This window comes from Saccopteryx bilineata, chromosome 3 (assembly GCF_036850765.1).
Source record: "Saccopteryx bilineata isolate mSacBil1 chromosome 3, mSacBil1_pri_phased_curated, whole genome shotgun sequence".
NCBI lineage: Eukaryota > Metazoa > Chordata > Mammalia > Chiroptera > Emballonuridae > Saccopteryx > Saccopteryx bilineata.
In genome coordinates this window covers 133,449,935-133,476,441 of record NC_089492.1, presented here as the reverse complement: position 1 = coordinate 133,476,441, position 26,507 = coordinate 133,449,935, and the positions used below count along the sequence as shown (strand labels likewise).

Here is a 26,507-nt window from a genome sequence, read left to right as displayed (position 1 = left end):
TAGCCACTTTTTGGAGATTATGTTTGCATATATCTTTAAATTTTTTGACAGATGCTTTTTTGTTCTGTTGATTTTTTTTTCCGTGTGCAGAAACTTTTCAGTTGATGTTATACATTCATTTATAAAAATAAATTTATATTAGTAGTCATTGCATTATTCAGGTTAATTTTTGGTTTTATTTAGATCATTAGTTTCATAAGCAAGTTATGAAGCATATTCTTTGAGTTTTTGAATATTCAAATATAAATTTTTTGGTCATCACAAAAAAATGATAATTTCCCTGAGCAAAAAATATTAGGATTATATCATTACCTTAGAATTCTGACATATTCCCCAAATCTGGAATGTGAAGTGTGTGAAGTCAGTGTTTTAGAGTTGGAATCAATGGAAAAGACTGAGTGTAAACTTTTCTCAATAACTTGGACAATGATTCTGTATATCTTTTATGTTATAAATGTAGAGGTTTTAGATAAGGATCTTTACTTTGTTTTGTTTTGTTTTGTTTTAGGTCTTGTTTTATTTTCTCTTAGGGACTTGTCTGTGAAATCTTAGGTTCTGATATATCTTTCGGCACCAAGTGTGCTCTGACTCAATGTCTTGTATTGTGTCTATGAAAACCATAGGAATAGTAGTTAAACTGCCTGCAGGTTACACAGCAAAACATCAATGAAAATAACAAAACAAAGACTCAGCACATTAACTAATTCTCCTATGAACACTCCCATCCCTGGAATCACTTTCTGCCTCCAATAAAACTCTTCTCTAATTAGACTCTGAGGGGACTCCAGTCCTTCCAGTACCTGGACTGTGAGGGGAAGGCTGCATGACTGTTCCTCATACCCAGGGGACCTGGAGACACACTCAAATCATTTAGGGTAGAGTGGGAGCCCAAGACCCTGTGCATCCCCAATAGACCCACTCATACAACATGAATGAACATCCATCTACTTATCTTCTTACCAAGCATACTCATGGTTCCTTAACAGTGACAGTTGGCCTGACTGTAGAAACAGAGGAAGAGTATTTTTTTCTCAGATTGCCTGATAATCTGTATTGCCACTGCTGGTCATCCTTCAATGTGGATTATGGAGATGTCCTTGTAGATTATACAGCTACATACAAAGTGCCTATTTTCTTCGTATAATGATTTTGTGAAGATCAGAATAAAAAGACAGAGGATAGGGAGGGAGCAAGAAGAAGAGGTGAGATCACAAGAAGAGAGGCAGTAGACTCCAGAGGATAATATTGTGGATAAGTAGAGAAATACAGAGAAGACCAAAAAGAGGAAGAAAGAAGGCTATGATGTTGATTAGAGGAGGAGACCACAGAGAGATCAAGAGTAAGGACAATGCTGAAAATGCCACAGGGCACTACTTAGGACCTTCTGTTATCTTTCTATAGAAAAATACATTGACTATTCCATTGTGGGCTTGAGTTCTCCAAAGCTCAAAGGTACTATATTTTTAGTCAGAACACCAACTACACACTTTATTAAAAACTAGGACCCCTTTTATAAATGTTGGTGAAATGGGGAGGTCAGAAGGCACACAAGGGCAAAAAGCAAATCTGGAATCCTAACAGTGGAAGAGGTGGAGGGAAAATGAGAGAGATTCAGTGGGAGGCTTGTGGCTGAGGGAGGCAGTCATGTTTCTCTGACAAGAAAGTGAACAGAAAGAGATGTGGGTTTGTGGCAAAGTTAGTGACAGAAACTTCAAAAGGTTTGGAGGGGAAGCTGATATATGAGTCAGCGGGCACTCATCCTACTTAATCATTCTTACCTAACAGAGCTCCGATGCTGCTGCTTCTGCCCCTGCTCTTCAACGGAATTTTCTGCCATGGGCCAAGCACAGGAGGAAAGAAAACCCAGGTGGAAAGACACCTGTGCTTGGGCAAATAAGGGTAGAAAGAAGTATTTGAGAGGATCTGGATGCAAAGAATAATGCTCCTACAGGGCATTTTTGGAATCTGCATGCCAGGCTATTGCCAGGCAACAATCTTGACCCCAGTCTGTTCTGAATTTGTAGATAGGAAGCTGGATTGGAGGAAGAGGACATGAGACTATGTGTAAACTTTGTAAGTGTTCCCATTTTTTTCTATCATGGGTCCCCATCACCACTTCTTTCACCCTCTCTCAATGGTCAATTCTCTCTTTCAAGTACCCAACATCTAGCACGTTATCATCTAGCAGAAGTAAATCCACTCCTCCTATCACATGCTCCAGATCTTGTTTATTGTCAACCAGAGCTGGCAGCACACCAAGGGTACAGGCTCACTGGGCAAGGTTCAGATTCATTGCTAGGACACTGCTAAGCACCATTTGCTTTCTGTTGCTCTGGTCCCAAAGTTGCTCTGGTCCCAAATCTTAACAAGGAGAGATGGAGAACATACAGGTGTTATTTCAGTTGTACATGCATAGCTATAGCTTTGAATGGGAAGTGCAAGCATTTCCTGTTGGTTTCAGTTTGAATGTGAGTTTTCTTTTTCAAGTTGATATTTCCATGGAAGTCCTGACCAGGGAAGATAATATATGGCCTCTGACCTTTATTCAATCTTCTTGACCTTGTGTTTTGTCTCCCTAGGCTCATTCCTTCTTTGTTTCATCTTTTACCACTGTTATGACTGTTCCCCTACCATTCACATACAAAGAGAGACCTACATGCACATATCTCTTCACACTCCTGAATATACCCTCATATTCATGCTCCTTGGAACAGCTGACACCTTTAGATGTTCATTCCAACATCCTCAGTCTCACACTCAGCCTTTCTCACCAGAATCTGCCCTTCTTCCTTGTGGCCTAACCAGGACCTAACCACTCCTGAGTGAGCTCTTCCTGACTGGTCTGCTATCTTTCTAACAGATTCCCCATCTAGCCACTTCAAATTAATTATTTCAACATTCTTTTATTATTTTCATCTTCAGATTTCCTCCCACTTTTTCTTCCAAACTGTAGTCTTTCACATGATTCAACAGAAAATATTCCTTCACTTTAATCCCTTTACTGTGTAGATTGTTGACTTTTCCTTGCTACAAAGTCAAGAACTACTGAAACAAAGGTCATATACTGGTAGAAAATGTAATTTCCCTTGTCAGAAACTACTATGGCATAAGATAATTTTGCTTCAAGTATAAACTGTAGTATTTACATTATTTGAATTTAGGACATGTATCTACAGTTCCATTGTACTGGCAAATGTTTTAAATGTGTTTCCTTTAGGGCCCCAGCCAGGTATCATAATACATTGCTGGCCAAGGTTGCAGGTTCAGTTCCCAGTCACAGCACATATAGTAATCAATAAATACGTAAATAAGTAGAAACACAAAATGATGTTTCTGTTTTTCTTTCTCTCTCTCTCTCTCTCTCTCTCTCTTGCCCTTCTTCTCTTTAAAATCAATTAAAAACTGTTGGAATAACTAAAAACATTGAAAATATAGAAAAATAATGCTTTGCCTTTTGTAAATGGTCAACACACACACACACACACACACACAAACACACACAAATGTGCAGTTAGGGAGACAAGACAAAAAGATAAAATGAGAAAGAGGAGTCACTGAGAACATGCAAGGGAAGAGAGGGCCATGAGGAGATAGATAGAGGTTAGGTGGATGAACCAAAAATATTTTCCTAGATTAAGGCAGGTGATAGTTTCACAGTGCTTTCTGATTTAAAAGGTGTTACAATAAATGATTGAGGAGGTAAAATAACCTTTCAAAACTATATGGTGGCTTTTTCAGGGTAGTATAAAGAAAGCTGAGGTCAGGAAGAACACTTGGAAGCCAGAGAGGTAAAGAGGAAAATCCGGAAGTCAAGGGCTGGAGTGGAAATGACAGGCAGTGGGAGGGTCAGGGTGTGGGAGGCACAACTTTTCTCTGATGTGCAACGTGGATGAGGCAGAGAATTGTCCCTTGGAAGAGGAAGTCACTATAGAGCACTGAGGAAATAATAAGTTAGCTGAGTTCAGAGATAAAACAGCAGCTCTAAGAGTCAGAACTTTTACCTACCGGTAAAATGCTGCTTTTGCCACTTGTGTTGCTAGCAGATCTCATCCCAGGTGCTGACAACAAGCATGGACACGAGCACGGTAAGAGTAACTCTGGTCAAAACTCTGGGTGTGGGTGGTCTGGATAAAAGCATATTGTGCATACCCCTGAGGGTCTGGGCCAGCCCTCTTCTTCTATTTTGGAGGCTGAGTATGGAGTTGGAGGTACTGGCACAGGCAAATGTTTCTGCCATTTGCTGTTCAGACTCTGTTTCTTTTATTTTTTTAGATATTTCTGGTTTTCTTTTCCACCTCCTCCATTCCCTGCTGCTTTTCTGTTTTTTTATTTTTGTTTTTCATTTTTCTATTCTTCCACTACCCACAGCTTTCCAGGGGCCGACCTCTTTTCATGTCATCCAGATATCATCATTTGTCAACAACACTTATGCACAAAATCAAGTCTCAGGCTGGCTGGAAGATTTGCAGATTCATGGCTGGGATAGCGACTCAGGCACTGCCATTTTCCTGAAACCTTGGTCCAAGGGAAACTTCAGTGATGTGGAGGTGACTGAGCTGGAAGAGATGTGCCGTGTCTACATGACCGGATTCATTCGTATAGTACAGGATCGTGTCAGTGAATTTGAGTTGACGTGTGAGTGTTGTTCTCTGATCTGGGGAGATTACCAATGATCTCTCTCTCTCTATCTCTCTCTCTCTCTCTCTCTCTCTTTCCCCTCCCTCTCTCTTTCTCTCTCGGTTCATAATGCTGCACCCCAGGATCTTTCTCTCCTCTTTCCCAGTTAATCCAACTGGGTGCACACACATCTCTAGGGCAGTCTTCCTCTTAGATTCCATACCTCCACAAAGTATTTCAGATTCTTCCTGCTTCTTGCACCCTTGTCTGATAAAGAACTCCTTTTGTGTATAAATTTTCTCTCTTAAATCCCAAACAAAAAGCCATAATTTTTCCTACCCTGTTTCTGAATGAACTAAAGTGTGACTTCCTTTGTTTACAATTTATCTCCTAAGCACCTCCTGCCTGCTCCTCCTCTCAATGTAATTCTCCCATTCACCCTGGAATGTGTACTTACTCCTGATTTCACCACCAGTCTCCTCACATTACCTGCTTCTTTCTTCTCACCCACTGTTCTTTATTACAACAGCCTTTTTCGGTCACTTATGCTATGTTTACTTTTTCCCTGTTCTCTTCTATGGAAAGGTCTCAGAAGAGCCTTGACTGGGTAGCTCAGTGGTTTAGAGCACTATCCCAATATGTTAAGTTTGTAGGTTCAACCCCAGTCAGGGCATATAGAAGACTCAACCATTGGGTGCATGTACGGGTGGAAAATAATCGATGTTTCTCTCTTTCTCTCTGTCTCTCCCTCTTTCTCTCTCTCTATCTCCCTCCCCCTCTCTCTTTCCATCTCTGAAATCAATCAATCAATGAAAATTTAAAAAAAAACAGTCTCTGAATACAGTAAGTGAGGACATGCTCTGAGAAATATGTTATTAAACAATGTTATTGTTGTGTAACTCTCATACAGAACACTTAAATATACCTAGATAAGATAATTTACCACACACCTAGGCTATACAGCATATTTTTTGTTTCAAGGCTAATATACTATACAGCAGATTATTGTACAAAAAATAAGTATTATTAAATCAAACAGAAGAGTAAATTATGCTATCAAGTGATGCAATAAACAGGAGAGGTATAAGGCTATTGCTGATATAACATGACATACTTTTACAACAAACTTTTTTGCAAGTAGGAAGCATGCATTCTAAAATAAATATTAAAAATATAATAAATACATAAACTAGTCACATTAGTTATTATTATTGTCAAGTATTATGTCCTGTACATATTACATTGTTATTCTCTTATACAACTGGCTGTACAGTGGTTTTTTACCCTGGCATCACCACAAACATATGAGCAACGCTTTATGCTGTTAACAATGGACATGATGTCAGTAAGCAATGGGAATTTTTCAGCTTCATTACAATCTATGGGATTACCCTCTTGTACATAGTTTATTATTCACTGAAAAGTCATTATGTGGCACGTGATGGTAGTGGAATGGCTTTTGGCTTCTCTCACATCTCAAACATTTTTGCTCACCCAAATCAAAAGAGTACGTTCTTTCTCCATGCCTTTCCTCCTTGTTGGCTTTTAAATGCCTTTTTCTCCTTTTTCTTCTATCCAGATCCCTTTGAGGTCCAGGTTATAGGTGGCTGTGAGCTGAATTCTGGGGAGACCACTATAAGCGTCTTGAGTACAGCTTTAGGAGGAGAGGATTTCATGAGCCTCCAGAATAATTCTTGTGTGCCTGCTGCACAGGGCGGCCCCAGGGCACAAAGGTTTTGTGTACTTGCCTCTGAATACCAAGGTCTTTATAATATCGTAGAGAGGCTGCTCTCAAACACCTGCCCTCGATTTCTCTTGGGTGTTCTTGATGCAGGGAAGGCGGAACTGCAGAGACAAGGTCAGTCCTATTCTTTCACCAAGACTTTTCTATTTCACTTTCCACCACCTCTTTAAATTTTATGGGAGTAGTTTTCTAAGAGAGAGGAGCTTAATAAATTTTGGGGGTTCCAAAAAAGTGGGAGGGTTCACTGTCCAAAGTTGTGGGTTTCTGATTCCCTATGCTCTAGATTACAGTTATAATGTGACATTGTCCTGCTCCTTTCTGCCCAGTGAAGCCCGAGGCCTGGCTTTCCAGTGGCCCCCCTCCTCTGCCTGGTCATCTGCTGCTGGTGTGCCATGTCTCAGGATTTTACCCCAAACCTGTACGGGTGATGTGGATGAGGGGTGAGCAGGAGCATCCAGGAACTCATCAAGATGACATACTGCCCAATGCTGATGAGACGTGGTATCTCCGAGTAACCCTGGACGTTGTGGCTGGGGAGGAGGCTAACCTGAATTGCCGAGTAAAGCACAGCAGCCTGGGAGGCCAGGACATCGTCCTCCACTGGGGTGAGAAAGAATTGGCCCTGGCTGGAAATGGGAGCAGATGGTCCACAAACATGGAGGGAGGGGCGAGCAAAATTGTGAGACTTAGTGGGTGTAACAGAAAAGCAAGGAGAAAGGGAAGGTGAAAAGGAAAGAGGAGGAAAAACAAGAGAGGGAAAGAGAGAGAGACCCTAGGCAGCAATGTTCAACTGGTGTGTCACAGGATTTTTTAAAACACGCAGTACTTGACTATTTATTCATGCGTGCTAAACTCTTTCTTTCTTAGATTGCCATATTTCAAAAATGACAACAGCCAACACAACAATATCCATCTGGTGTGAATGGATCAAGTTTTACTTATTTTTTTTATCAGATCAGCTTAAAATATATTTTTGGGGGTGCCACAGAATTTTAGTAATTAGTGCGTGTTATTAGATAAAAAAGATTGAAAATCAATCACCTGTTATAAAGAACATAAGAATTACAGGCTTATAAATTGGGTGACATGAGACAAGAAGAAATGATAGAAGATAGATAAGGATTATTGTGTTAGAGAATCTGAGAGGGGAAGTTGGCGATGCCTTTACATCAAAACCAGGTGAGTGATAGAGCTGATACTCAGGTGAGCAAAGGAAGGGCAGGAAGAGTCAGAGAATGGGTTTCAGTGACATGTGTGTGTCTTTTGCCAATTTTCAGAACATCCTACTTCCACCACGGTGATAATTTTGGCAATAATATTGCCCACCTTCATTCTTTTGATATGTCTTGCATTGTGGTACTTGAGGCGAAGGTAAGTTTTTTAAAATCTTTCTTTTTTGTTTACCTCCTACTCTTTTATACCGTTTTTATTTATTTATATCACTTCAGCCTCAATCTTTCTTTCATTTGTTTTTATTTATTTATTTATTGGGTTGACATGGTTCACCAAGCTATACAAGTTTCAAGTGTACAACTCAATATACCACCATCTGCACAACGCATCCTGCTCCCTCTCCCCAGTTCAGTCTCTCTGCCCTCCTCCCCTTCCTCTGCCCTCCTCTTCCCTCTACCCCCTTTCCTTCTGACTATTGCCACTCTGTTGTCTGTATCTATGTGTTATCTGTTTATGTTTTGGGCTAATCCCTTCACCTTCTTTGATCCATTCCTCTCTTCCCCTGTCCCTCTGACAGCTGTCCATCTGCTCCTGTGTCCCTGCCTCTGCACTTTCCCCCACTTCCCACCTATTTTATGTAAATCTGTGTTTTAATTGTCGTAAAGTATACATGACATGAAAGTTATTATCTCAGTCATTTTAAATGCATAGCTAACAATATTAATTATGCTTCCATATTGTGCAATTAATCTCTAGTACTCTTTTCATCTAGAAAAACTACAGTTGTATACCCATTCAACAACATCTTGTCATTTCCTGGTCTTCTAGGCCCAGGCAACCAACATTCCACTTTCTGCCTGTATAAATGTGACTACTCTACATACCTCATGTCAGCTGAATCATTATCTGGTGTTTTTTCATGACTGGATTATTTTATTTAGCATAATGTATCAATAGTTATGGTTCAGTTATGTTGTAGCATGTGTCAGCATTTATTTTCTTTTTAAGGAAGGCTGAATAATATTCTGTTGTATTTATATAACCTGTTTGTTTATCTGTTCACCTGGCAATGGATATCTGGGTTGATTCCATCTTTTGGTCATTATGAATAATTCTGCTATGAAATGGGTGTGCTAATATATCTTATATAGACCTAAAACTGCCTGTGTTCTTAACAGGTCATATCAGAATATCCAGTGAGATTTCATCATTTCTCCATTCCCGTTTGGAATAAGTACCCAGAAGACCAGAAGCTCAGGTTGTCAGCCCAGGAGTCAATGTCATCATATTTAATAAAATATTTATTGTATTTGAACAACTCAGAGTTTTCATAAGTTGTGAGATATATTATCACAATAGGAGAAAAAGAATTAAGAACTATAAGATGGTATCAGTGATGAACTCCAACCAGATTTCTGAGATGTAAGATGAGAGAAAGAATGTATCTTATAATAGGTAAAGTCCAGATGGTTCCCAACTGACATTTTTTTACTTTAAACCAGTGTTTCCCAACCTTTTTTGTGCCATGCCCCACCTTAACCTTTCTAAAATTTTTATGTCCCCCCTATGTAACATACATAATTTTTAACATTAAAAAATTGATTTGTTCACTTAATAAACATAAATGATAGGTTCTAGGAAGAAATCACTATGAAATTGTTAACAAAATACAGTAAGTAAAATTTCAAAACATATAATGAAAAACAGAAATTTAAATTCCAAATAATTTTAATGCAGATTTTTCTATATTAATTTATTATTTTAATTTAGTGTGATCCTTGCGCTTGATGCTTGCTGCACAGAGATTTTATATAATATTAGGTTCCAATTTGGTTAGCTTTAGTCTCAAGTCTCCAAGTTGTGTTATATCCAGCCGATTTCTTTTATTTATTTTTTTACCAGTAAATCATTTACAGCACTAAATCCACATTCAGCTAAAAATGAAGATGGAAACGGTAGCAATAGTTTTCTTGCACATTTGGTTGAATTTGGGTATTTGATTTCTGTTTTCTCACAAAGCCATGCCATCGCTCCTTTGATATTAAATAAAGCTTTAACTGACTCATCATTTTGCAATTCTGCGAGTTCTTCTTGATACTGCATATTTGATATATCAGACAAATCCACTAACATTGGCTGCCTCATCCATGTTGGGAAATCAATTTCTTTTAAATCAGAAAATCTTTCTTTTAAATCAGCCGATAGAATATTCAAATGATTGACAATAACAAGTAAAGCGGTATCAGTTACTTCACATTTTTGGAGCCAATAAAACTGTTTAAAGTTTTTGTTGTTAATATGTTTCTGACATAACTCAATATTGGTAATGAAACCAAATATCTTTGTTTTTGCATCGACAAGAGTTTTATTTGTTCCTTGAAGTTGCTTATTTAATATATTTAGTTTTTCAAAGATATCGGCTAAATAACTCAGAAATGCTTTACCATCTATTGTTAACAGATACTTCATTTCAGGTTTGTCGCTTAAAAAATCACTAAGAGTATCAAACAGTTCCATAAATCTTTTCAAACAGTTTCCTTTAGATAGCCATCTTACTTTAGTATGAAGTAAAAGTCTCACATGGTCTTCATTTTGTTCTTCACAAAATAGCTTGAAAAGACGCTCACATTTGGCACTAGCTTTAATAGCATTAACACACTTTATTACTGTATGTAATACTTCATTCAGAACAGGCGAGGTGTTTTTAGCTACCAAGTTTTCCCTATGAATAACACAATGCACAAGAATCATTTCTGGATTCGCATCTTTCATCAATTTTAAGCAGCCATTTTTCTTGCCCATCATATTGGGAGCACCATCTGCAACACAAGATGTTATATTTTTCATTGGTATATCATTGACATCTAAGTAGTTTTTTAGCTTATTATATATATCTTTGGAGGTAGTGGTGCTTTCTAATCTTTTACAGTACAACATTTCTTCAGCAAAATGTCCTTTATCAATATATCTTACGTAAGTTATCAATACTGCCTCACTGCCTCTCAAAGTTGATTCATCCATTTGCAAGGAGAATTTTCTTGTTTTCAGCTTTTCAATAAGTTGTTTTTCAATATCCTCACTCATTTCATCTATTCTTCTGCTAACAGTATTGTCACTGAGTGGCATAGCTTTTACATCTTTGTCATCTTTTTCAAGAACCATTTTAAGAAATGCTGATATTGATGGTTTTATTAAATTCTCTCCTATAGTGTGATTTTCTCCAGTTTTAGCGATGAATAAAGAAATTTGATAACTAGCCTCAAGAACACGATTATTAGTTGAAGTATGAGCAGTAAATAGAGACTTTAATGTTGTTCTTTTTTCAAAATTTTTCTTTAAAATTTTAATGTAACTCAAATCTGAATTAATATGAGCACTATGTTTCACCTTCAAATGCGCCTCAAGACGACCTCGTTTCATTGATTCGTTGGTCAAGCATTGCTGGCATAAAAGACAAAAAGGAATCCGCTCATCGTGAACAGCGGGTATGAACGCAAATTTTAAATATTCCTCCGAATATTGACGAGTTTATTTCTTGCTTGCATCACTCATTTTACTATGGGCTATAAGAAATAAAAATAAGATGAATTAAAAACTAATATTAAAATATGTGTTAAAATATATTCTATGTGACATAGAGTAAATGTATACTAAAAATTCATATTTATTTAAATGTATATAACACATTTACTACACTACCACCGCAAATCAAAAGGTACCTATATTTTTTCCACTTGACAAAATTTTCTGGAAAGTTATGCTTCTAAAATTAAAATTGTCATGCATGCACTATTATAGCCCCAATAATATTTATAAAATATTAGTGCTTTCTAGCCCCAATGCAAGAAGTACTTAATAAAGAGTTTAATATTGATAAAAATAAAATCAAATACTTACCAATTATATCTATACAATATATATGTATATTTATTAAATCAACGAGCTTTTACAACAGTTTTGACTGACATTTATTTCAAATTAACACCAACTGAATGATGTGAAACACTACAGAAGTTGCAATGGGCCAATTAGGTGAGAATAACTGCGTTGTTTAGCGAGTTTTTAAAACGTCCAGGATTCCTCGCGGCAGACGGCAGGCTCCGCGGTGAACCCAGGACGAAGTTTACTTGATGATGCCAATCACCCAGTTGATATTTTGGTCTTGTCAAACGAAATTATACTTAATAATTATTTACCGCAATTATTTAAGAATTGCATTTTTTGTTAAATTTGGCACCGATATCTAGCATTGCATTTAAATGGCCCGGGGCGAAAGAGTTAAAGTTGTGTTGAGTCCATTTTCAAATTGCCCCCCTTAACTATCGAATTGCCCCCCTGTAGGGCGTGGGCCCCACGTTGGGAAACACCACTTTAAACGGTTTGAAAGCAATACATATTTAGTACAAATGGTACTTGAATTTTTACTCTTTCCTTAGCTACCCACATGGAGTCATGTGATCATGAGGATAAACCACCAATATTCTACTGTGTGTTTATTGTGTTAGATGATATGCCCACATGTAGGCTAATGTGTTTTGAGCATGTTTAAGGTATGCAAAATTAGTTATACTATGCATTAAGCTACTTACATTAAATGCTTGTTTATTTTTATTTTTAGCAAGAGAGAGGGATAGGGACAGACAGATTGGAAGGGTCGTGAGAAGCATCAATCAAAGTTGTAGCACCTTAGTTGCTCATTGATTGATTTCTCATATGTACCTTTACTGGGAGGTTCTTGCTGAAACTGTGACCCCTTGCTCAAGCCTGAGAGCTTGGGCTTAAGCCAGTGACCTTTAGGTCCACCAGTAACCATAGGGTCATGTGTATGATCCCACACTCAAGCTTGTGACCTGGAATTCAAGCTGGTGAGCCTGCATTCAAGCCAGATGAACTTGTGCTCAAGCTGGTGACCTTTGCATTTCAATCCTAGGTCTTCAGCATCCCAGGCTGATGCTCTATCGAATGTGCCAACACATGGTCAGGTGCATTAAATGCTTTTTTGACATACGATATTTTCAATTTACAATGAATTTTTTGGCATGTTTCTACTGTATGGTCACGGAACTTCTGTATATAATTTAATGGTGCAGTATCTTTGTCTTCCTGTTTCAAAACATTTTTTCTCCTTGTGCTGAAATAACATTTGTCAAAGTAAGCTAACTAAAATTATGCTGGAATAGTTGTGTTTGCAGAGATACTAATTATTTGAATGTGATTCCTCTGTCACTATCTAGATGACATTCTAACCTTCAGGGCCCATGTGTGATGCTTCTTCCTCCTTCCCTAGTTCTACAATGGAAATACCTTCCCTAATTCTACAATGGAAATACCTTCCCTTGTCTGGTGTGATGCAGAGATCCATTTTACTCAGTGTCCTCAACATAGCAGTGACTTGTTTTTCTTTTGTATTTGAAAGTCCCTTGAGGCCAAGCTTGTTCTAAATGGATTTCTGGCAAGATTTTTAACTTGCATATGTACTAGTTTAGTAAAATTATCTGAGTTGACATAGCTGCCATGTTAATAGGTTTCCTCAAAATTACTTCCTTCCTCCTTTTATTCTTTATATTTGATATTTTACATTTCCCTCTTGTCAGTAAAGTATTTCTTATATAGCAAATATATATATGTATAGATACCATTTTCTCCTTTTTAATGCCCTGAACCCCTCTGGAAAAACACCTTCATGCCCATACTATAACTAGAGTTTACCTACAAAGATTAATCTGAATATGATTCTGCTCCTCATTTCTTAGTGAGAATGAATGAGAAGTAAGATGTGTGAGGGAGAATAGTGCAAGAAAATTGTTAGTCAATGCAGAATCAAGAGGGCTTTTTTTCCCTTCAGGGACTTTGAGATTTATGGTGTATCAATTCATTTTGATCTTTGATTAATATATTTTATGTATGTATTTATTTATTTATTTGACTCTAGCCTTCCATTTTTGTGGTAACTCTTTACCTGGACTTTTTATCACCAGTAACTACATCATTGCCAAAATTATGATTCAAGCCTCTTTTTTTCTATCACCTCTCACCTTTTTAGTACATGCTTACTGGCACTCCAAGTTCAACAATTCTTAATACTCATTAGGATCCCCAGTCTACTGATTTTACCACTTTTTATTATCTACCAGCCCCTCATGTTCTTGCTTCTTCATTTGCCCAGCTTAAATTCCATGGTCCATCCCTATAATCACTCCTTACATATAATCTTGACTCCACTTTTATCCCTCTCTCCATTTCACTCATCTGAACAGAACCAATGCTAATAATCTCTGCCTTCTCTAAGCCTATATAATAGAAAAGCACACATTATATTGACTAATCTCCAGGTTCTCTTGTCAATTCATAAATTTCAAGTGCCACTTCTATATTGCTTAACAATTCAAAGTATTTTCTAGTCACTTTGCTCTCCAACTCTACAACATGATTATTCACAATGTTTCCTCTCTTCACAGCCTTTAAAATGTCCTCCATCCTCACTTTCAGCTGATGACCTTGCTTTTTAATTTCACTGGTGACACAGAGCAATAAATAAAAACAAACTAGGTAATTTTATCATCAAATCTGCCAGCTTCTCTTCACCTCTACCCATGTGTCCATTGATCCTCTATAGTGTATTGTCCCATTTCCTTCTGAAAACAAACCCTAGAGCCTCCCCTTCAGGTTCACTCAAAAGCTTTGCTCCTACATTCTCCCCTCATTAGCTTCATAAATTTATATATCAACTAGCTGTACCTGGCCACGCGTTGCTGTGGCTCAGTCTGGTTAAATGGAAAAGAAAGAAAAGAGAAACCGCACATTTCTAATATGTTTTAATTTCACAATGCTTGTGAGTATACAATATTTTTTGTTGTTCCATTCTGCAGATATTAAGATTGTCTGGTTTGTTGACTCTAGAACACACAACTTATAACACTGGGAAACAAAATTTTTGTTGCATCCACAAAAACACTAGTACTTACCTAATTTGAGTGTGCTGATCTCAAATATGACATTAGTTTTTCTCTGCAAGCTCCAGTTTTTTTGCAATTCAAGATTGTAGGTTTTTATCTTATTGTAAAATTTTCAACATTTAGTCTTACATAATGAAGTAGAATGTCTTCTTGGGCATCATCTTTTTGAAAATAAATTAACTTATATAATGCAGTAAATACACTAATACACTAGAAGATAAGATTGCATCAGAATTTGTCTATAGTTTTGAAATAGAACATATTAAAACACTAATTTTAATCTTAAACTTGAGAAAAACTTATTTAAATTCTATTCAGGCAAAAAAATTGCATTTGAGCTCTTGCATTTGTGTACTTGTTGAGGGCAATCTCCTTTGATGCTCCAGCAGTAGTCTGCTCACCACTAACAGCTCCAAGATTTTGGGGAAACTTATCAAGGTGACTGTTCAGGAAGTGAATCTTAATGCTCATGTTACATCTAATGTTGCGGAAAGCCAACAGCATCCTTTGAACCAGAAGTGCATAGTTTTCTGCTTTTTTATTGCTGAAGAAGTTCTTTGTAACTACCACAAAAACTGTCACACTGCTTTCTCCTCCTTATTTATCTTTCTGGCAAATTCTTCATCACATATGAGGGTTCGAATTTGAGGTCCATTGAATAACACCTGCTTTTATCTTCTCAAAAGACAAGACAGGAAAAGCAGAAATACTATGTTGAAAGCATTCACTTTCTCTATTCAAAACCTGAACAAACTGCTTCATTAAGCCAAGTTTGATGTGAAGTGGGGGAAAAATGATTCTGTCTCGATTAACCAGAGGTTCATTCACAATATTTTGTATCCCTACTTCCAGAGCTTCACATTTTGGCCACTCCTTCTGTGTCCAGTGTTTCTCCCAAGCTCGGCTGTTCCACAAACACAGAAAGCAAGGATACTTTGCAAAACCTCTCTTTTGTCCTAGCAGGAAATTTACCATTTTAAGATCCACACAAATGATCCAGTTATGCTCCTCATACTTTAGAAAGTCAAGGACAATTTTTATGTCATTATAATCTTCTCGCAGATGAGGTGAATAACCAATTGTAAGCACTGCATAAACATTACCATTGTGATGGAGAACACATTTCAGACTCTGTTTAGAGCTGTCAAGAAATAGCCACCATTCTGTTGGACTGTAAGTGTTAACACCTAGCTGGCTGAGAAGACTACTGATAATCATGACAGTAAACAAAGTGTTTGTCTTCGGAAAAAAAAGTCCACCAAAATTTGTTCATGCTTCCTGAAATGTGATACTTTAGCTGACTGGTGAAGTACATTCTTTTCTTGAAACCTGGAAGCTAATAATTTAGCTGCTTTCTTTGATAGACTCAAATCTTTTACTATGTCATTCAATTCAGGTTGACTAAACTGCTGAGGGGTTAATGACTGTTTGGCATCAGAAGACCCTTCAGATTCTACAACCATTTCCTCATACATCTTATCAAAATACACTTGATCACCATGTTCACTTTCTTAGTCCTTAGAAGAAATAGAACCATTGAAAACTAGAACGAGGAGTGTCTCAGAGTGTGAGATAGATCGTATTGCTGAAGGAATATTAGGATATGCGAGTATATGCCATTTTTCAGATATATATTTTTTATCAGAGAATATTTTTTTACATTTAAAAACAAGTACAATTATGTAAAAGTGATGTTTGTAAAACATTAATTTTCTTGTGGTTATGTTCAATCCAAGAGTTGTTGTCCTTTAACTCCAATTTAAAAACCAATGCATGCCATTTAACTGTAACAAAAAGAAATTAAAATTGCATAAAAACTAGAGCATGCACCAAAAACCAGATTTTAGATTTGGAATCAGCGATGCAGAAATATATAGAAACAGTTCTAAAACATCATGCAACAGAAAATGAAAAAAAAATTGTTCCCCAGTTTAATTGTCCATGTGAGAAGCAATTTATGTCTATATCTAAACCGCACAATTCTAAAGATTGGCCCTGAGCTTTGTTGATGGTGATTGCAAATGCCAATCAAATTGGGAACTGCAGTCTCTTAAATTGAAATGGCATATCTGTTGGAATCATAGGAATGCGAGAAATGAGAACATCTTCACCTTTGAAAGGTTCTGTCAAGATTGTTGCTTCTACAGCATTGCTCATTATTTTTTTTACTGTAAGCTGTGTGCCATTGAAAAGCTTTGGCTGGTTGATATTTTGCAACATGGTAATTGGCACACTGATTTTCAGTTGCAGTACATGTAGTTGCATCCCTGGAAGATCGAGTGAATTCAAAAATCTTTTGAATAATTAATCGCTTCATCTGCTTCCACAACAGTGTTGATGGACTTGTATGTGACTACCTCACTTTGAATGTTAGACTGAATCATATCGTTAAGTTTGTAGATGTCTTTATTCCTAGAAGCAAGAATAGCTTGTTCACTCAGCCAATTGTGATTCTTTTGATTGGTTTAAATATTGGGAAATAATTTTTCAACCAATTCTTCTTTTGGCGTCACTAAATTGCAGAAGTTATGAGGCAATGGAATCATAAAATATTTAGTATAGCGTGTGTTGTTTTACATCTAACAGATGGCTCTGTTTTTCAAAAAAAGCATGTTTTTACCTGTCACAGGTGTGACGACTATATAATAGTAGATATATAAAAATGCGTGTATTTGAATGTAACATTGTAACAAAATTTCAAGGCAATCAGTGAAGAATTTTTGGAGATTTAAGATTTTGAACAAATAAACATTTAGATTTTTTTAATATAGATTTAGTTTATTCCAGTGATAGGATTCAGATAATTTCACAACAGGTTCTCAGTCCTAATACCACTTTAAGTATTAAAAAATGATATACCAAAAGGTAGTTTATTATTTTATGCATTTAATACTTTAATAAGAACAACAAAAGAGGTACATAAAACTAGATTATATTATAAGAAGGAGTTTTAAATATTCATGGAAAACATTGAATAATAATCAACAAAAAACAATAAAACTGTTATTTAAAATATTTTCAGGGCCGATGACGTCACAGTGATGGCGCAGTAGGAAGCGATACCGAAAATCTCCCCATAAACTCAACAAGTTCTTCAACCAGAAACAGAAAAACCTATCCTTGGAGTCTTCAGATGCTTCACAACACACCCGAAGGTAGGATCGAGTGAAAAATTGGCTAAATATATGGTCAAACTCCAGGGGAAATAAGGAGTAAGAAATGCTCCGCCTTCCTCTCTAATCCAAACAGGATGGCTTTCACTGAGAACTGAGAATATAGAAACTAAGGCGGGCATAGGGAGTGAATAGTTCCAGGCTGCAGTACAAACAGCCAAACCAGGCTGTGGCACGGAGATCCAAGCCGTAGAAAAACCTGGGCAATTCAAGCTAACATGCGTGCGCCAAACCCAGACAAAGAAAGACAAGTGGGGCAGCCATTTTCCGCATCTCCTGGTTGGTGTGGTTAGTGGGCAAGAGATTCCTACGAACACTTCAGGGGTGGGCGCCGCCCATGCTAACCCACAGAGAAGCAAAGTCAGAGGCCTCTGTGTGGGCAAAAAGCAGCATCTCCTAGGAGCCCCAGTGCCCTGAGGGGACCGGGCACGGGGAGGGAGCTGGAGCCAACTCCAACGGCGGAACTTTTCTGTGCGGGAGGAGGGCTTTCGCGGAGAGAGAGGTGTCCCGCCTGAGCCTCATAATCTGGTCTTTGCGCACGCACGCAGAGTGGGCAGGAGATTCCTCCGAACTCCTCAGGGGTGGGCGCCCGTGTTTTCCCTCAGAGGAGCATAGTCAGAGGCCTGTGAGCGGGCCAGGAGCGGAAGCCCCAGCGCCCTGGGAAAGCCGCACAGGGACAGAGCAAAAGCCAATTCCAACCCAGTAACTTTTCCGTGTGGGCAGAGGGCTTTCTCGGAGTGAGAGGCGTCCCGCCTGAGCCTCATAATCTGGTCAGTGCACATGCAGGAAGAGTGGACAGGAGATTCCTCCGAACTCCTCAGAGGTGGGCGCCCGTGTTTTTCCCACAGAGGAACAGGTCTGTGAGCGGGCCAGGAGCTGAATCTCAGGCAGCCCTAGCCCCTTGGGAAAGCCACACGAGGATAGAGTGAAAGCCAATTCCAAAGCTCGATCTTTTCCGTGTGGGTAGGGATTTCACTCGAAGTGTGACCTGTCTGGTCTGACATCCTGGTGGGTGCGCACGGAGAGTGGGCTAGAGATTCCTCCGAATGCCTCAGGAGTGGGCACTCGAGTTATCCCAAAGAGGGGCAGAGCCAGAGGTCTTTGAGTGAGAGGAAGCCATGCCTGATTATGCTGGCAGGTCTGACTGACTGAGCCTTACTCAGAGCCCTGTGCTGAGTGGGAATAGAGTGGGGAGTTGCCAGCTCTTTGAGACTCTTACTATCCAGGCAGAGGCAGCAGCAACCCCATAGCTGGATTATCAGGCTTCTAATTGTGGAAGGAAAGACTAGGAGAGAGGCTCCAGGAACACTCTCACAGTGAGAGATCCTCTCACTGTTGAAGCCTATAAACACTAATGAACCTCGACTGACAACGAGACTGAGGCCCAATACATGACATTGCCATAGAGAATTATCAACTGCAAACCTCTTCCAGAGTGTGCCACAGGGGCAGAACCCGGGGTACAAAGTCAACGACCAGAAAGACAGAAAAGAAAAAGCAAGACGACAACCTCTCAAAATCAAGAATAATCTGCAGATTTTATAACCTATCCCATTTTATTATATTTGTTCGTCTGTGTCTCTTTTCTTCATTCTTGATTTTTTTTTTCTACTCCAATTTGGTCATTTAATTCTCTCTCAGTCTTACTCTCGCCTCTCTTTGAACTACACTACCCATAAGTGTTACATCTCCCATTATCTTTTCTTTCCTCCTCCTTTCTATCTTTGAGGGTTGCAATCCAAAACCCCTAACTCTCTCTTTCTCTCTCCTCCTTTTTCTTTTTTCTTCTTTAAGTGGTTCCATCTTTTCTCTCTCTCTCTCTCTCTTTTCTCCCTCTATATTAGTCTCTTCCTCTCTCCTTTACGTCTTCTCTCATTCAAACTTCAATAACGAACAAATTATCTTATCTGGGACTCAAACTTAAGTTTGTGGCATTTTGGAGGGTTTTTACTTCACCTTTTTAACACATTAGCAGTGCTCCCATCCCTGGCTCTTCATTTTATCTAGTTCTTGTTCCACTAAATACAATAGTAATTTTTTAATTTTCCACCCCTTTTTCCTGTTTCCCTCTTATTCCTCTCATCATAACTCTGAGTCAGCCAACACCCAAAAGCAAAACATTTTATTCTAGACCCAAATTTTTTCCTAATTTGCTTTTTGTGGGTCTATACTGCTCCCCCCTTTTTTATATATAAATATTTTTTTCTTTTATTTTTTTTTCTCTTTTTTTTCTTTTTCCTTTACCCCTATATTACTTCTCCCCAATTCAGGCCCTCCACTACAGGTATTGTTTGTTCTATTTAGTACAATATAATTCACAGTTCATCACAAGATTTTCTCAAAAAAGAGGGGAGAGGAGAGGAGAGGAAAAAAGGAGGGGAAGGAATTATACACTTTTTTCCTCAAATTTTTATCTTATTTTCTTTTTCTTTATTTAATGATTAATTTTTTTAAAAAACGTGCAAATTTTATTTTTATTTTTATTTTTTATCCTTTTATTCCTTATAAAATCTCATTAATACTATCAAGAAAACACCCTCAGATGCCATTAAAGAAGAGAAAATTGAATATAATGGATACAAAAGAAAGAGAGGTAACACAGAGAGATGAGGAAAAATCTATGGAGAAAAAATTTAAGATATTGGAAACCTTGGAGTTAAATGACAGAGAATTTAAAATAGAAATTCTAAAAATACTCAGAGATATACAAGAAAACACAGAAAGGAAATTTAGGGAGCTCAGAAAACAACTCGATGAACACAAAGAGTATATCTCCAAGGAAATTGAAACTATAAAAACAAATCAAACAGAGATGAAAAACTCAATTCATGAGCTGAAAAATGAGGTAACAAGCTTAGCTAATAAAACAGGCCAAATAGAAGAGACGATCAGCGAAATAGAAGACAAGCAACTAGAGGCTCAACAAAGAGAAGAAGAAAGAGATTCAAAAATTTAAAAAAATGAAATAGCCCTACAGGAATTATCTGACTCCATTAAAAAGAATAACATAAGAATAATAGGTATATCAGAGGGAGAAGAGAGAGAAAATGGAATGGAGAACATACTCAAACAAATAATAGATGAGAACTTCCCAAGCCTCTGGAAAGAACTAAAACCTCAAATTCTAGAAGCAAACAGAACTCCAAGTTTTCTTAACCCCAACAAACCTACTTCAAGGTACATCATAATAAAATTGGCACAAACCAACTGCAAAGAAAAAATTCATAAGGCAGCCAGGGAAAAGAAGAATACAACATATAAAGGAAGGCCCATTAGATTATAATCAAATTTCTCAACAGAAACTCTACAAGCTAGAAGAGAGTGGACCCCAATATTTAAAGTCTTGAAAGAGAGGAACTTTCAGCCACGAATACTATACCCATCAAAGCTAACCTTCAAATATGAAGGAGAAATAAAAACATTCACAGATACAGAAAAGATGAGAGAATTTATCACCAGAAAACCCCCACTCCAGGAAATACTAAAGGGGGTTCTCCAATCAGATACAAAGAACAAAACAACAACAACAACAAAGCCACAAGTAAAAGCTCCAAGAAGAACATAACAAAACCAACTTTAAACTGTGACAACAATAAGAAAGGGGGGGAGAGGATGAAGATTAACAGTAGCAAAGGGCGATAGAGGGCAAAAGTACTCACAAAATAGTGCACTAAAATGAACAGGGTAGGAACCCTTTTCATTACTTAATGGTAACCACCATTGAAAAAACCACCACAGAAGCACATGATTTAAAAAAGATAGCAACAGAGGAAAGATGTATGGAACACAACCAAATAAAAACAAAAGATAGAAAAACGAAAGAGAAGGATCAAACAAGACACAAAAATAACAGAAAGCAGGATATAAAATGGCAATGAGGAACTCACAAGTGTCAATAATTACACTAAACGTAAACTGATTAAACTCACCAATAAAAAGGCACAGAGTAGCTGAATGGATCAAAAAAGAAAATCCAACTGTATGCTGCCTACAAGAAACTCATCTAAGTAACAAGGATAAAAACAAATTCAAAGTGAAAGGCTGGAAAACAATACTCCAAGCAAATAACATCCAAAAAAAAGCAGGTGTAGCAATACTCATATCGGATAATGCTGACTACAAGACAGGAAAAGTACTCAGAGACAAAAATGGCCATTTCATAATGGCTAAGGGGTCACTGAATCAAGAAGACATAACAATTCTTAATATATATGCACCAAACCAAGGCGCACCAAAATATATAAGACAGCTACTTATTGACCTTAAAACAAAAACTGACAAAAATACAATCATACTTGGAGACCTCAATACACTGCTGACGTCTCTAGATCGGTCATCCAAACAGAGAATCAACAAAGACATAGTGGCCTTAAACAAAACACTAGAGCACCTGGATATGATAGACATCTACAGGACATTTCATCCCAAAGTGACTGAGTATACATTTTTCTCCAGTGTACATGGATCATTCTCAAGAATTGACCATATGCTGGGCCACAAAAACAACATCAGCAAATTCAGAAAAATTGAAGTTGTACCAAGCATATTTTCTGGTCATAAAGCCTTGAAACTAGAATTCAACAGGAAAAAAGAGGGAAAAAATCCCACAAAAATGTGGAAACTAAACAACATACTTTTAAAGAATGAATGGGTCAAAGAAGAAATAAGTGCAGAGATCAAAAGATATATACAGACAAATGAAAATGATAATATGACATATCAGAATCTATGGGATGCAGCAAAAGCAGTGATAAGAGGGAAGTTCATATCACTTCAGGCATATATGAACAAACAAGAGAGAGCCCAAGTGAACCACTTAACTTCACAATTTAAGGAACTAGAAAATGAAGAACAAAGACAACCCAAAACCAGGCGAAGAAAGGAGATAATAAAAATCAGAGCAGAAATAAATGAAATAGAGAACAGAAAAACTATAGAAAAAATTAATAGAACAAGGAGCTGGTTCTTTGAAAAAATCAACAAAATTGACAAACCCTTGGCAAGACTTACCAAGGAAAAAAGAGAAAGAACTCATATAAACAAAATCCAAAATGAAAGAGGAGAAATCACCACGGACATCGTAGATATACAAAGAATTATTGTAGAATACTATGAAAAACTTTATGCCACTAAATTCAACAACCTAGAAGAAATGGATAAATTCCTAGAACAATACAACCTTCCTAGACTGAGTCAAGAAGAAGCAGAAAGCCTAAACAGACCTATTAGTAGAGAAGAAATAGAAAAAAACATTAAAAACCTCCCCAAAAATAAAAGTCCAGGCCCAGACGGCTATACCAGCGAATTTTATCAAACCTTCAAAGAAGAATGGTTCCTAGTCTACAGAAAGTCTTTCAAAAAATTGAAGAAGAAGCAATACTTCCAAACACATTTTTTGAGGCAAACATAACCCTTATACCAAAACCAGGCAAGGATGGCACAAAAAAAGAAAACTACAGACCAACATCTCTAATGAATACAGATGCTAAAATACTAAACAAAATACTAGCAAATCGAATACAACAACATATTAAAAAAATAATATATCATGATCAAGTGGGATTTATCCCAGAATCTCAAGGATGGTTCAACATATGTAAAACGGTTAATGTAATACACCATATCAACAAAACAAAGAACAAGAACCACATGATCTTATCAATAGATGCAGAAAAGGCTTTTGATAAAATACAACACAATTTTATGTTTAAGACTCTCAACAAAATGGGTATAGAAGGAAAATATCTCAACATGATAAAGGCCATATATGATAAACCATCAGCTAACATCATACTAAATGGCACAAAACTGAAGGCTTTCCCCCTTAAATCAGGAACAAGACAGGGTTGTCCACTCTCTCCACTCTTATTTAATGTGGTACTAGAGGTTCTTGCCACAGCAATCAGACAAGACAAAGAAATAAAAGGCATCCATATCGGAAAAGAAGAAGTAAAGGTATCACTTTTTGCAGATGATATGATCCTATACATCGAAAACCCCAAAGAATCCACAAAAAGACTTCTAGAAAAAAAATAAGCCAATACAGTAAGGTCGCAGGATACAAAATTAACATACAGAAGTCAATAGCCTTTCTATATGCCAACAATGAAACATTTGAGAATGAACTCAAAAGAATAATCCCCTTCATGATTGCAACAAAAAAAACAAAATATCTAGGAATAAACATAACAACGAATGTAAAGGACTTGACTTATACAATGAAAACTATAAACCATTGTTAAGGGAAATCGAAAAAGACATTATGAGATGGAAGAATATACCTTGTTTTTGGTTAGGTAGAATAAATATAATCAAGATGGCCATATTACCCAAAGCTATATACAAATTTAATGCAATTCCCATCAAAATTCCAATGACATTTTTTAAAGAAATGGAGCAAAAAATCATCAGATTTATATGGAACTATAAAAAGCCCCGAATAGCCAAAGCAATCCTAAAAAAAAGGAATGAAGCTGAAGGCATTACAATACCTGACTTCAAACTCTATTATAGGGCCACGACAATCAAAACAGCATGGTATTGGCAGAAAAATAGACACTCAGACCAATGGAACAGAATAGAAAGCCCAGAAATAAAACCACATATATATAGTCAAATAATTTTTGATAAAGGGGCCAACAACACTCAATGGAGAAAAGAAAGCCTCTTCAACAAATGGTGCTGGGAAAACTGGAAAGCCACATGCAAAAGAATGAAGCTGGACTACAGTTTGTCCCCCTGTACTAAAATTAACTCAAAATGGATCAAAGATCTAAACATAAGACCTGAAACAATTAAGTACATAGAAGAAGACATAGGTACCAAACTCATGGACCTGGGCTTTAAAGAGCATTTTATGAATTTGACTCCACAGGCAAGAGAAGTGAAAGCAAAAATTAATGAATGGGACTACATCAGACTAAGAAGTTTTTGTTCAGCAAGAGAAATTGATAACAAGATAAACAGACAGCCAACTAATTGGGAAATGATATTTTTAAACACCTTCTCAGATAAGGGCCTAATATCCAAAATATACAAAGAACTCATAAAACTCAATGACAAACAAACAAACAATCCAATAAAAAAATGGGAAGAGGATATGAACAGACACTTCTCCCAGGAAGAAATACAAATGGCCAACAGATATATGAAAAGATGCTCATCTTCTTTAGTTATTAGAGAAATGCAAATCAAAACTGCAATGAGATACCACCTCACACCTGTTAGACTAGCTATTATTAACAAGACAGGTAATAGCAAATGTTGGAGAGGTTGTGGAGAAAAAGGAACCCTCATCCACTGTTGGTGGGAATGTAAAGTAGTACAACCATTATGGAAGAAAGTATGGTGGTTCCTCAAAAAACTGCAAATAGAACTACCTTATAACCCAGCAATCCCTCTACTGGGTATATACCCCAAAAACTCAGAAACATTGACTTGTAAAGACACATGCAGCCCCATGTTCATTGCAGCATTGTTCACAGTGGCCAGGACATGGAAACAACCAAAAAGCCCATCAATAGATGACTGGATAAAGAAGATGTGGCACATATACACTATGGAATACTACTCAACCATAAGAAAGGATGACATCGGATCATTTATAGCAAAATGGTGGGATCTTGACAACATTATACGGAGTGAAATAAGTAAATCAGAAAAAACCAGGAACTGCATTTTTCCATACGTAGATGGGACATAAAAGTGAGACCAAGAGACATTGATAAGAGTGTGGTGGTTACGGGGGGAGGGGGGAGAGGGAGAGGGAAGGGGGAGGGGGAGGGGCACAAAGAGAACTAGATAGAGGGTGACAGGACAATCTGACTTTGGGTGATGGGTATGCAACATAATTGAACTTTAAGATAACCTGGACATATTATCTTTGAATATATGTATCTTGATTTACTGATGTCACCCCATTAAAAATAAATACAATAAAAAATATATATATAAATAAAAAAAATAAAAAAAAAAATAAAATATTTTCAGCCTGACCAGGTGCTGGTACAGTGGATAGAGTATTGGACTGGAACACAGAGGACCCAAGTTTGAAACCCTGAGGTCTCCGGCTTGAGTGTGGGCTCATCTGGTTTGAGCAAGGTTCACCACCAGCTTGTGCATGATGCTCCTGGCTTGAGCATGGGATCATAGACATAAACCCATGGTCTCTGCCTTGAGCACAAAGGTAGCTAGCTTGAAGCCCAAGGTCACTGACATGGGCCCAACGTCCCTGGATTGAGTTAACAGCGTACTCATTTTGCTGTAACACCCCCCCCACCCCAGTCAAGGCACATATGAAAAAACAATCAATGAACAACTAAGATGACACAATAAAGAATTGAGGCTTCTCATCTTTATATCTTCCTGTCTGTCTGTCTGTCTCTCTCTCTCTCTCTCTCTCTCTCTCTCTCTCTGTCAGTCACAGTAAGTAAATAAATAAATAATAATAAAATATTTCCATAAAGTTTTATGATTGGAATTATCACTTGCAATTTTTTTTTTTTTACCTATGGACAGAATGACCATTACCACTGGTGCTTAGAGTATGATGTTTCACAGATAAATAATAAAAAAGAGAAAGGAAAGGTAACTTGTGATTTCCACATTGAGTGGCTGCCAGGAGTCCACATTGGATAAAACCCTGATTTTATGTGCCATTTTAACAACCAGTTTGCCAAACTAAACAAAATATTAGGTATTATTTCTGCTGATCCAGTGCAAACTGACTGAATCCCACCACTAGCTTATTCCATAGTTTTCTAAAATCACCACTTAAAGAATCCAAATTCATTTGATTAAAACAGCAGCAGGAGAAAGGTGGAAAGCATTTGAATTTATTTTGTA

The 26,507-nt window shown here is 37.3% G+C and overlaps 2 protein-coding genes across 5 annotated transcripts in view; both read left to right on the top strand.

Moving 5' to 3' along the window:
• The window catches only part of LOC136330543 (T-cell surface glycoprotein CD1b-2-like), a 190,541-nt gene that overhangs the window by 139,470 nt on the left and 24,564 nt on the right, over nt 1–26,507 (top strand). The window lies entirely within an intron of this gene.
• On the top strand, nt 1,804–8,918 carry LOC136330547 (T-cell surface glycoprotein CD1b-2-like). 4 transcript variants are annotated; one of them, XM_066267504.1, is made up of 7 exons: nt 1,804–2,073; nt 4,369–4,635; nt 6,197–6,475; nt 6,688–6,966; nt 7,639–7,732; nt 8,363–8,443; nt 8,713–8,754. In XM_066267504.1, the coding sequence occupies exons 1-6, from the start codon at nt 2,061–2,063 to the stop codon at nt 8,397–8,399; spliced, it is 969 nt and encodes a 322-aa protein (XP_066123601.1). In that variant the 5' UTR covers nt 1,804–2,060; the 3' UTR covers nt 8,400–8,443; nt 8,713–8,754. The 4 variants fall into 4 exon arrangements, with proteins under 4 accessions (XP_066123601.1, XP_066123599.1, XP_066123600.1 ...); XM_066267502.1 differs by lacking the exon at nt 1,804–2,073 and adding an exon at nt 3,928–4,085; XM_066267503.1 differs by lacking the exons at nt 1,804–2,073; nt 8,363–8,443 and adding an exon at nt 3,928–4,085 and having other exon boundaries at nt 8,713–8,853.